This window comes from Hemitrygon akajei, chromosome 25 (assembly GCF_048418815.1).
Source record: "Hemitrygon akajei chromosome 25, sHemAka1.3, whole genome shotgun sequence".
NCBI classification, from domain to species: domain Eukaryota; kingdom Metazoa; phylum Chordata; class Chondrichthyes; order Myliobatiformes; family Dasyatidae; genus Hemitrygon; species Hemitrygon akajei.
The window spans coordinates 3,144,868-3,157,429 of record NC_133148.1 but is presented as its reverse complement, the minus strand read 5'-3'; the positions used below and the strand labels follow the sequence as shown (position 1 = coordinate 3,157,429).

Sequence of the window (12,562 nt, the reverse complement as noted above, 5' to 3'; positions counted from 1 at the left end):
CTGCTCCTGCGGGCGCCAGGTCGCGGACAGAGACCGTGTCCTCCCGCCCATCAGGCAAGACCACGTAGGCATACTGGGGATTAGCATGCAGGAGGTGAACCCTCTCGACCAGCGGGGAGTATTTATTACTCCTCACATGTTTACGTAGCAGCACTGGCCCCGGGGACATCAGCCAAACTGGTAGGGTGGTCCCAGTGACAGACTTCCTGGGAAAAGAGAATAGGCGTTCGTGAGGGGTGACATTAGTGGACGTACATAACAGGGAGCGGATAGAGTGGAGTGCCTCAGGGAGGACCTCCTGCCATCGGGAGACCGGCTACCCTTTTGACTTAAGGGCTAAAAGTGTGGCCTTCCACACTGTGGCATTCTCCCTCTCCACTTGTCCATTCCCCCAGGGATTGTAACTCGTGGTTCGACAAGTAGCAATGCCCCTAGCTAGCAAGAACCGGCGCAACTCATCACTCATAAAGGAGGACCCTCTATTACTGTGGATATAGCAGGGATATCCGAACAGAGTGAAGAGCTGGCGCAGGGCTTTTATGACAGACGTGGTAGTAGTGTTGGGGCAGGGAATGGCAAAGGGGAATCGCGAGTACTCGTCAATAATACTGAGAAAATAGACATTGCGGTCGGTGGAGGGAAGGGGGCCCTTAAAGTCAACACTCAGTCGCTCAAAAGGGCGGGTGGCCTTGACAAGCTGCGCAGTGTCAGGACGGTAGAAGTGCGGTTTGCACTCAGCGCAGATCTGGCAGTCCCTGGTCATCGTCCTGATGTCCTCCAGGGAGTACGGCAGGTTCCGGGCTTTAACAAAATGGTAAAATCGGGTGACCCCCGGATGGCAAAGATGTGCATGAAGGGCAGACAGCTGGTCGAGCTGTGCGCTAGCACACGTTCCCCGGGATAGGGCATCAGAGGGTTCATTGAGTCTGCCAGGCCGGTACAGGATGTCAAAGTTGTAGGTGGAGAGTTCTATTCTCCACTGCAAAATTTTATCATTTTTGATTTTGCCCCGCTGTTGGTTGCTGAACATGAACGCAACCGAGCGCTGGTCGGTCAGCAAGGTGAACCTTTTGCCGGCGAGATAGTGCCTCCAGTGCCTAATAGCTTCCACTATGGCCTGGGCTTCTTTCTCCACCGCGGAGTGCCGAAGTTCAGAGCCTTGAAGGGTACGAGAAAAAAATGCCACTGGTCTGCCTTCCTGATTGAGGGTAGCAGCCAGCGCGAAATCGGAGGCGTCACTCTCTACTTGGAAGGGAATGTTCTCGTCCACCGCATGCATCATTGCTTTGGCAATGTCCCCTTTAATGCGGCTGAAGGCCGCGCAGGCCTTGGCAGAGAGGGGAAAAGTGGTAGACTTGACCAGGGGGCGGGCCTTGTCTGCGTAATGGGGGACCCATTGGGCGTAATAGGAAAAAAAACCCAGGCACCATCTGAGGGCTTCGAGAGTGGTGGGAAGAGGGAGTTCTAACAGGGGGCGCATACGGTCGGGATCAGGGCCAATGACTCCGTTCTCCATGACATACCCAAGGATAGCGAGTCGGGTGGTTCTGAACACACACTTGTCCCTGTTATAAGTAAGGTTCAAAGCTTCGGCCACTTGGAAAAATCGTTGTAGGTTGGCGTCGTGATCCGACCAGTCGCGACCACAGATGGTGATGTTATCCAGATAGGGAAATGTGGCCTTCAGTTTGTACTGGTCCACCATCCGGTCCATCTCCCTCTGGAAGACTGAGATACCATTTGTGACACCAAATGGGACGCGCAGGAAGTGATAGAGCCTGCCACCCGCCTCGAAGGCGGTGTAGGGGCGGTCCTCTGGGCGGATGGGGAGCTGGTGATAAGCGGATTTCAGATCTGTGGTCGAGTACACCTTGTACTGAGCTATCTGGTTGACCATATCCACGATGCGGGGTAGGGGGTACGCGTCAAGCTGCATGAACCTATTGATGGTCTGGCTATAGTCCACAACCATCCTATTTTTCTGCCCAGTCCGAACAACAACCACCTGGGACCGCCAAGGGCTTGTGCTTGGCTCGATGATCCCCTCCCCGAGCAGCCGCTGCACCTCTGAATGAATAAAGGCCCTGTCCCCTGCGCTGTACCTCCTGCTTTTAGTCGCCACTGGTTTACAGTCGGGGGTCAGGTTGGTGAACAGCGGTGGGGGAGGGATCTTGAGGGTGGAGAGGCTGCAAGTAGTGTCAGTAGCACAGCTATCGGCATGGTGCTGGGCGGGATGTGTGGTTCGGTGTGTATGTGCGTGTGGTAACGGAGTATATGGCGAAGTCCCGCTAAACTGAGGATTCCTGACAGTGAGTGGTGGGAGGGGCCCGTCATATGCCATAGTCACACTTTCGAGATGGCTCTGGAAGTCCAGGCCCAATAGCACAGGTGCGCACAGTCGAGGCATGACCAGGAACGCAAAGTTCCGATATTCTGTGCCCTGCACCACCAATGTCGCTACACAACCCCCCCGGATGTCTGTGGAATGCGACCCAGAAGCCAAGGTGAGTTTGTGATACCGCGACTGGCAGCGGCGTTGGCGAATTCGCTCGCAGGAACCGGGGAATCGCGCGGCTGGACCGCATTGGCGTAGAACTGAGCAGCCTCCAGCGCATCAGCCGTCTCGATCGCTGAGCGTAAGGTCAGATCAGCTTTTTATCAGCGCACATACACTGACCTGATTCCGGTCACAAAGGCGTCTCGGACCAAGAGTTCCGCATGCTGTTCCGCTGTGAGTGTTTTGCAGTCACAAGTCCGCACGAGTGCCTGTAGAGCTCAGAGAAATTCAGCAGTCGACTCCGTAGGCCGCTGTTTTCGGGTGGCCAAGCGATGTCTGGCGTAGACGGCGTTCACCGGCCGTAGGTACTGTCTTTTGAGGGCGTCAAGCGCCCCTTCGTAGGTTGAGAGGTCCCTGATGAATGAATAAACTTTTGGGGCGACTCTCAAGAGGAGAAGTCTGTGCCTAACAGCGGGGTCAGTTGCACGAACCTCCTCCAAGTATGATTGGAAGCATGCAAGCCAGAGTTCAAAGGCAAGAGCTGCTTCAGGGTCCTGGGGGTCCAAATCCAAACGTTCCGGGCGTAAAACGGTTTCCATGCTTTAACTTCCAGACAATAAAATTGATGCACCATCAATAACTCACGCTGAGACGTAGGAAGCGAGGTATCGGCTTTTATTGACTGGAAGAATAAACAACTCTACATCCTGGGGAATGAGGCTGGGCAACAGGCCACAGTTGCCTTTATACAGGGGTCAGTGGGAGGAGCCACAGGAGCAGTCAGCAGGGGGTCTGTGGGAGGAGTCACAGGAGCAGTCAGCAGGGGGTCTGTGGGAGGAGCCACAGGAGCAGTCAGCAGGGGGTCTGTGGGAGGAGCCACAGGAGCAGTCAGCAGGGGTCTGTGGGAGGGGCCACAGGAGCAGTCAGCAGGGGTCTGTGGGAGGAGCCACAGGAGCAGTCAGCAGGGGGTCTGTAGGAGGAGTCAGCAGGGGTCTGTGGGAGGAGCCACAGGAGCAGTCAGCAGGGGGTCTGTAGGAGGAGTCAGCAGGGGTCTGTGGGAGGAGTCAGCAGGGGTCTGTGGGAGGAGCCACAGGAGCAGTCAGCAGGGGGTCTGTGGGAGGAGCCACAGGAGCAGTCAGCAGGGGGTCTGTAGGAGGAGTCAGCAGGGGTCTGTGGGAGGAGTCAGCAGGGGTCTGTGGGAGGAGCCACAGGAGCAGTCAGCAGGGGGTCTGTGGGAGGAGCCACAGGAGCAGTCAGCAGGGGGTCTGTGGGAGGAGCCACAGGAGCAGTCAGCAGGGTCTGTGGGAGGAGTCAGCAGGGGTCTGTGGGAGGAGTCAGCAGGGGGTCTGTGGGAGGAGCCACAGGAGCAGTCAGCAGGGGGTCAGTGGGAGGAGCCACAGGAGCAGTCAGCAGGGGGTCAGTGGGAGGAGCCACAGGAGCAGTCAGCAGGGGGTCTGTGGGAGGAGCCACAGGAGCAGTCCAGACAGGTATATCTAGTTCACCACAAGACGTTCAATTTGTCCTTAGCACAGAGAGTCAGTGAAGAGCCAGCTCCAGGATTCACTGAATTTCCAGTGATGCAGCAGCCACCCAGTGTGGAGCAGGATTTTAACCTTCTCTTTGTTTCTCCTTCTCCCTCCTCCGCCCTAATCCAGCTGCAGGGGTACGTGGAGCAGCCCCTCACTCTCCAGATGTTCATTGGCACAGCGGATGACCGGAATCTCAGGCCCCACGCCTTCTACCAGATCCACCGGATCAGTGGGAAGATGGTCACCACCTCCAGCCAGGAAGCACTGGTCAACACAACCAAGATCCTGGAGGTGCCCCTCCTCCCCGAAAACAACATGACTGCAAAGTAATGTCACCTCACCCTGTGTCTGACCCTCTTCATGTGAGTGTGTGATGGGACGGTGTGGAGGGAGTCTCACCCTGTGTCTGACCCTGTCCCTGGGAGTGTGTGACGGGACGGTGTGGAGGGAGCCTCACCCTGTGTCTGACCCTGTCCCTGGGAGTGTGTGAGGGGACGGTGTGGAAGGAGCCTCACCCTGTGTCTGACCCTGTCCCTGGGAGTGTGTGAGGGGACGGTGTGGAGGGAGCCTCACCCTGTGTCTGACCCTGTCCCCGGGGGCGTGTGACGGGACGGTGTGGAGGGAGCCTCACCCTGTGTCTGACCCTGTCCCTGGGAGTGTGTGACGGGACGGTGTGGAGGGAGCCTCACCCTGTGTCTGACCCTCTTCATGTGAGTGTGTGATGGGACGGTGTGGAGGGAGCCTCACCCTGTGTCTGACCCTGTCCCTGGGAGTGTGTGATGGGACGGTGTGGAGGGAGCCTCACCCTGTGTCTGACCCTGTCCCTGGGAGTGTGTGACGGGACGGTGTGGAGGGAGCCTCACCCTGTGACTGACCCTGTCCCTGGGAGTGTGTGACGGGACGGTGTGGAGGGAGCCTCACCCTGTGTCTGACCCTGTCCCTGGGAGTGTGTGACGGGACGGTATGGAGGGAGCCTCACCCTGTGTCTGACCCTCTTCATGTGAGTGTGTGATGGGACGGAGTGGAGGGAGCCTCACCCTGTGTCTGACCCTGTCCCTGGGAGTGTGTGATGGGACGGTGTGGAGGGAGCCTCACCCTGTGTCTGACCCTGTCCCTGGGAGTGTGTGACGGGACGGTGTGGAGGGAGCCTCACCCTGTGTCTGACCCTGTCCCTGGGAGTGTGTGAGGGGACGGTGTGGAGGGAGCCTCACCCTGTGTCTGACCCTGTCCCTGGGAGTGTGTGACGGGACGGTGTGGAAGGAGCCTCACCCTGTGTCTGACCCTCTTCATGTGAGTGTCTGACGGGATGGTGTGGAGGGAGCCTCAACCTGTGTCTGACCCTGTCCCTGGGAGTGTGTGAGGGGACGGTGTGGAAGGAGCCTCACCCTGTGTCTGACCCTGTCCCTGGGAGTGTGTGAGGGGACGGTGTGGAGGGAGCCTCACCCTGTGTCTGACCCTGTCCCCGGGGGCGTGTGACGGGACAGTGTGGAGGGAGCCTCACCCTGTGTCTGACCCTGTCCCTGGGAGTGTGTGACGGGACGGTGTGGAGGGAGCCTCACCCTGTGTCTGACCCTCTTCATGTGAGTGTGTGACGGGACGGTGTGGAGGGAGCCTCACCCTGTGTCTGACCCTGTCCCTGGGAGTGTGTGACGGGACGGTGTGGAGGGAGCCTCACCCTGTGTCTGACCCTGTCCCTGGGAGTGTGTGACGGGACGGTGTGGAGGGAGCCTCACCCTGTGTCTGACCCTGTCCCTGGGAGTGTGTGACGGGACGGTGTGGAGGGAGCCTCACCCTGTGTCTGACCCTGTCCCTGGGAGTGTGTGATGGGACGGTGTGGAGGGAGCCTCACCCTGTGTCTGACCCTGTCCCTGGGAGTGTGTGACGGGACGGTGTGGAGGGAGCCTCACCCTGTGTCTGACCCTGTCCCTCGGAGTGTGTGATGGGACGGTGTGGAGGGAGCCTCACCCTGTGTCTGACCCTGTCCCTGGGAGTGTATGACGGAACGGTGTGGAGGGAGCCTCACTGAACATCTGAAACTTTTAAACCCCACAGTATAGATTGCGCGGGGATCCTGAAGCTTCGGAATTCTGACATTGAGTTGCGGAAGGGCGAGACAGACATCGGCAGGAAAAACACCCGTGTGCGTCTAGTTTTCCGGGTCCACATTCCACAGTCCGGAGGCAAGGTCGTTTCGTTGCAGGTGTCCTCTGTCCCAATTGAGTGCTGTGAGTAGTTGAAGCGCCCTCTACCTCACACTGCCCTCCAGCACTCTGCTATTCCCTCCCCCCTCCCCGATCTTGATTCCTGATGGAGCCTCCCTCCCTCTCTTGCACAGCACTGATCCTCTTCTCTGCTCACACCCATTGAGTGTGTACTGGCTCTCCTTGGAGTTACCACACCAGCCTGTCTCCCCCTTCCCCCCGCTCTCCCGGCACAGTTGTCAACAGGACTGTTGTGACTGTGGTTCAGTCCTCAACTCCAGGTGCTTTTGAGTGTGTGTGCACGTTTCTGTGTATGTTTCTGTTCTTTCTCTTGTGTGAGTGTTTCATTGTGTGTGCTTTTTCTCTGGTGTGTGTGTGAAGTTCTCTCTCTCCATCTCTCTCCCTCCCTCTCTCTCCCTCTCCCTTTCCCTCCCTCTCTCTTGCCCTCTCCCCCTCTCTCTCCCTCTCCCCCTCCCCCTCCCTCTCTCCCTCTCTTTTCTCTCATGTCCCAGAAACGTGTGGTTGATGGGTTAATCTGCCACTGTGAATTCTTTCCCGGTGTATGGGAGAATCTGGGGTGTTGATGGGAATATGGGGGGTGAGGGGTGGTATAAGGTGTTTAAGAGAGGAATGGGCTTGGTCTGAAAGCCTACACAGACTGGAGAACTCAAGCTTAGAGAATCTGGGGTGTTGATGGGAATATGGGGGGTGAGGGGTGGTATAAGGTGTTTAAGAGAGGAATGGGCTTGGTCTGAAAGCCTATGCAGACTGGAGAACTGAAGCTTAGAGACAGTGCAACAAAAATTCACCGGGATGTTGCCAGGACTGAGAACTTCAGTTGTAAGGAGAGACTGGAACAAAGGAAGCTGAGGGGTGATTTGATAAAGGTTTATAGAGCCATGAGGGGGATAGGTAAGGACGATGGTCACTGTCTTTCCCCCAGGATAGGGGACTTGAGATTGAGAGAGCACAGGTTTAAGGTGAGAAAGGGAGGTTTTAAGGGGGATCTGAGGGGTTAGTTTTCGCAAACGGAGGAGACCATAAGACACAGGAGCAGAATTAGGCCATTTGGCCCATCGAGTCTGCTCCGCCATTTCAACATGGCTGATCCAACTTTCCTCTCAGCCCCAATCTCCTGCCTTCTCCCCGTATCCCTTCGTGCCCTGACCAATCAAGAATTCATCAACCTCTGTCTTAAATATACACAAAGACTCGGCCTCCACAGCTGCCTGTGGCAAAGAATTCCACAGACTCACCACACTCTGGCTAAAGAAACTCCTCCTCGGTACTGTTCTACAAAGACACCCATCTATTCTGAGGCTGTGTCCTCTGGTCTTCGACTCTCCCACCGCAGGAAACATCCTCTCCACATTCACTCTATCAAAGCCTTTCACCGTTCTATAGGTGCCAATGAGCTCACCCCTCATTCTTCCGAATTCTAGTGAATACAGGCCCAGAGCCATCAGATGCTCTTCATACGACAAGCCGTTCAACCTTGGAATCATCTTCGTGAACCTCCTTTGAACCCCCTCCAGTTCCAACAAATCTTTTCTCAGATAAAGGGCCTGAACCTGCCCACGATACTCCAAGTGAGGCCTCACCAGTGCTTTATAAAGTCTCAACATTAGATCTTTGCTTTTATATTCCTCTTGAACAGAATGCTAACATCGGATTTGCCTTCCTCACCACAGACTCATCCTGCAAATTAACCTTTAAGGAATCCTGCACAAGGACTCCCAAATCCTTGCAGCTCAGTTTTTCCCTATTTTCATATCTCTAGGCGGTTGGCGTGTGGAACCAGCTGCCAGAGAAGGTGCTATAGAGGTGGAGATGATTACAATGTTTGTAAGCCATTTGGACAGGTACATGGCTAGGAGGGACGTCTAGGGATATGGGCCAAATGCCTTAAAGATGTGTGGTTTGGATAAACTGGAGGCTCTTTTTTTACCCGGAGTAGAAGAGTCTATATCTAAAGGGGGTGGGGGTAGGTTACAGGGAGAAGGAAGAGTTTTAGTGGAGATCTGAGGGGGTAAGAGAGGAACTGATATCTGGGAGGTTCTAGCAGAGGAGTTGACAGAGATACAACCAGAAGGGATTTAGCCTGTGCAAGGCATGGAAGCATACGATCCTAAAGAAGGAAGTGGAATAAGTGCAGATAGAGGGGATAGAGTGACTATGGTGGGCTTAAAACCCTGCTTCCGTGCTGGATGGCCCTCCTGATGAAATCTTTGAGTGTCTGTAGAGATGGTCCCCTCTCCCCCAGTAAAACATATCGCCCTCCCAACCTCCACCACTTGCCCTCCCTCCCTGCCCCGCTCATTTCACCCCACGCTGCGCCCTCTCACCGCAACCCCTCACACTCTGCACCCTTTCGTTTGCCTCCCCGCCCCGCCTTCCCCCTCCAGCTCAGCGATCGGCTCACGAGCTGCCCCAGGTGGGGAGCTACAATGTGATATCCTGCCCAGTGTCAGGGGGAGAGAGGCTGGTCGTCACTGGCTGCAACTTTCTGCCTACCTCCAGGGTCATCTTCACCGAGAAAGGGCCAGGTATGGACGGGGTGGGGGGAAGACCACGAGGAGACTGAACTTGGGGGGATGTGGGCTATCTACTGGGAGGGACCAGGGGAATGGGTTGACAGCTGGGGGGAATGGAGATGTGGGTGACAATGGGGTGGGGCAATAGGGGTGGAGAGGAGAGGTGACCACACAGATTCCCTAGGGTGGGGGTGAACAAAGGGAGGGAATTGTGGAAAAATGGGGTGACCCAGATAAAGAGAGATGGGCAGGGTGCAGGAGTGGTGAACCCAGGGAGGGATGGATGGGAGAGGTTAACTGGAGGAGGAATTAGTGAACTCGGGTGAGGAGGGCTGGGGTGACCACAGGGAGGGAGACAGGATGCGGGGGTGGGGTTGGGTAGATGGGTGACCCTATCCCCTTGGTTCTTTTCACCCACCACTGACTGCCCCCTCATCCTCAACTCTCACAGTCTCCCTTCCCTCAGCCTCAACACCTCTCCTTACACCATCTGCCTCACTCTCTCCCTCACCATCACTCTTCCCCTCATTCACCTCTCCCTCCTTCACTCTCTATCCCTCAGCCTTTCCTTCTCCTTCCCCCTCACCTGACTCAACCTTCTCTCTCACCCTCCCACCCTTGGGTCCACGTCCACTCACTCCCTCTTCCTCTTACTCAACACATTTTCTCCTCCCTCGCCTCCTACTTCCCTCAGTGGAATTTCAGATGGGCTCATTTATAAAGAGGAGGTGTAAGGGGAGGGGGGAGGGCAATTTGGGGGAGGGACGATGGTGAGAGGGAGAGAGATGGTTGAGTGGAGAAATGGAGAGGAGAGGATTAGAGACAGGAGAAGAGGAGGAGGATGTTAGAGACCAGGGAGAGCTGAGGAAGATGGGGTGGTAGGATCAGAGATAGGGAGAGAGGAGGGGGTACAGAAGGGCTTGGGGGGAGTGGGAGGGAGCGCGTCAGATGGAAAGACACTCTGTCACATTTCTCCCACAGATGGACGAGTGCGCTGGGAGGTAGAGGCCAAGGTCGATAGTGCAGAGACCACAGAGGTAAGAATCACCCTTTCACCCCCTTGATACTGAGCTCTGGGACTGGCTGTCTCACAACGGCTGTATCCTCCTTCCCCACATCCCTGTAAACGATGGGTTAGATCCCGGCCTGTAACTCACTGCAAGGGATCTGTTAATCTGTGTACAGAATTCTTCTTTTTGAGCCCATTACACCTACTCCCCTGTCCAGGGTCAATCAGCCTTCTGACTTCCATTTTCATCACACAACCTCATCTGTCTTCAAGGCAAAGACCCTTCCTCTCTCGGGGATGAGTTCTTTGGAGCTTCTGTCGGCACTTCAGTAGCTCTGAGTTATTTTAAGGATGGGATCACTAGCCCCGTGCTCAACCCTCCTTTCATGGCTGGGTTTGGGACCGTGCATGGCAGAATTATTCTAGATATAAGCTCCTAGAAGCCTGTGATTAGATCCCAGCCTGTAACTCACTCCGGAAGTCTGTTGTTGTATATATAAACCCCACCCCGTTAAATCCCCTGGATAAGATCTCAGCCTGCAACTCACTCCCGGTTTCTGCGTACAAAACTCCTTCCTCTCTCTGTGTTGTGTTTCAGCTCCCTCTGCTGGCCAGTTTCACACACATTGTTTCACTGTCTCTCTCCCTCTTTCTCACTCCTGTTTTCCTCTCTCTGCTCTTCACTCTTTCTCTCCTCTCTGTCCTGCTCATCTATTTGTTGCACTCTCCCGCTCCCTCACAATTTCGTTCTCTCCTCTCGATTTCATATACACCCTCTATCTCTCACACACACTCCCCCTTGTCTCTGTCACTTTCTCCGTTCCTTTCCCTCTCCCCTGACTCGCTCACCCTTCCATAATCCCTCCCATCCTCCTCCATTCACTCTCTCCCCACTCCTCTGTCCTTCTGACTCTACCCTTTTCTCACACCCTTCCCTCACATTCTTCACTTCACTCCTCTCCGTTTTCCATTGAGAGCCCTCACCCTCTCCCCTACCTCCCCTTCTCGCATAACCTCTTGCCATTTTTCCTCCCTTTTGCCAACTGTCCCCTCTCCACACTTCCCTCTCCTCTTTCCCTATCCCTCTCCTCCCCCTCTCCTTTTTCCCCACTCCTCCCTTTCTCCCCATTGCACTCTTCTCCACCTCGTCACACTTCCCCTTCCCTCTCTTCCCCCTCTCCCTACTTCCCCATTCCCTCTCCCCACCTCACTCTCCTCCACTTCCCGCTTTCCCCTTCCCTCTTTCCAATTCCCTCCCTACTCCTCATTCCCTCTCACCCTCTCTCTCTCACCTGCCTCCCCCTTTCCCTTCTCTCTCCCCTTCTCCTGCCTCTCCCCTCCTCATTCCCTCTCTCCTTCCCCTCTACAGAGCAACATCGTGGCCGAGGTTCCTCCCTACCACAACCAGTCCCTCACCGGCACCGCACACGTCTGTTTCCTGGTCTGTAATGGCAGAAGGAAGAGGAGCCCTCCCCAGAGTTTTTGCTATGTCCCGGGTGAGTTACCTGCCAAGTGCATGTTCCCCAAATGCCCCCTCCCTGGAAACAAGAAGGCCCAGTCCCCCCTCCTCCTCTCTGCCCTCTGTGGAACCTCAGTCCCTCACTTGTAGTGAGTCCACAAGTTCCTTCCTGTGAGCCACAGAAAGGGTAGAGAGGTCTCGCTCCCTGAGGGAGGGGTATCGGAAACAAGAGGGGTGTAGTTTTAAGGGGAGTGTGTCACTTTGCCAAAGTGCAGTGAAAGGCTTGTCTTGTATATTATTCATACGGATCAAATCATTACACTGTGTACTGGGGTGGAGCCAGGACAAACAATAAAAATGAAATGTAACGGCTACAGAGGAAATGCGGGGCAGATCAGCAGTAAGGTGCAAGATCTCAATGAGTTAGCTTATGAGGCCAAGGGTACAATTTATTGTACTGTGGAACCATTCAATAGTCTTAAAATTGCAGGGTAGGAACTGTCCTCGAGCCTGGTGGTATGTACTTTCAGCCTTTTCTAGATTCTGCCCCCTCCCACTGACTGGAGGCAGGAGAAGAGAGATTGTTCGGGGTGGGGACTTTGATTATGCTGGCTACTTTAGAGAGGTCGTGAGAAGTGCAGACAGAGTCTGCGGAGGGAAGGCTGGTCCCTGTGACGTGCCCATAACTCTGCAGTTTCTTGTGGTCACCACTTGTGCAAGGTGATGTGCAATGGGAAGTCAAATAGGGGTAGGACATGCATGGAGAGTGGTAGGAATGCAGGGGTCCCAGTCCATAGCTCCCTGAAAGTGCCGACATGGGTAGTGAGGAAGACGAATATCATGCCTGCCTTCATTACTTTGCATCTGTCTTCACTGTGGAAGCAGCAGTGTGCCAGAGGTCCGTGAGTGTCAGAGAGCAGGAGTGAGGGCCATTGCTGTTACCAAGGAAAAAAGTGCTAGGCAAACTGAAAGGTCCTGAGGTGGGAAAGTCACCTGGACCTGATGGACGACATCCCAGAGTCCTGAGAGAGGTTGCTGAAGAGATACAGATGCATTGGTCAAGATCTTTCATGAATCATTTGATTCCGGCATGGTCCCAGTGGATGGAAATGTCATTCCACTCTTTTAGAAAGGAGGAAGGGAGAAGAAAGGAAATTATAGGCCAGTTAGCCTAACCACAGTGGTTGGGAAAGTGTTGGAGTCTATATTAAGGATGAGGTTTTGAGGTACTAGAAGACTAATGATAAAATAAGTCAAAGTCAGCATGGTTTCTGTAATGGGAAATCTTGCCTGGCAAATCTTCAAGAAAGTAGAAAGGAGGGATACTGCCAAG

The 12,562-nt window shown here is 55.0% G+C and overlaps 1 protein-coding gene across 3 annotated transcripts in view; it reads left to right on the top strand.

The window, feature by feature from the left end:
* LOC140716332 (nuclear factor of activated T-cells, cytoplasmic 4-like) overlaps nucleotides 1-12,562 on the top strand; it is a 49,553-nt gene that overhangs the window by 31,901 nt on the left and 5,090 nt on the right. For 2 of the 3 annotated variants that reach the window (XM_073028949.1, XM_073028947.1), the window contains exons 4-8: nucleotides 4,153-4,352; nucleotides 6,079-6,251; nucleotides 8,633-8,773; nucleotides 9,743-9,798; nucleotides 11,140-11,266. In XM_073028949.1, coding sequence (XP_072885050.1) covers nucleotides 4,153-4,352; nucleotides 6,079-6,251; nucleotides 8,633-8,773; nucleotides 9,743-9,798; nucleotides 11,140-11,266 — 697 coding nt within the window. The remainder of the gene's footprint in view (nucleotides 1-4,152; nucleotides 4,353-6,078; nucleotides 6,252-8,632; nucleotides 8,774-9,742; nucleotides 9,799-11,139; nucleotides 11,267-12,562) is intronic. The other variant, XM_073028948.1, reaches the window with a different exon arrangement.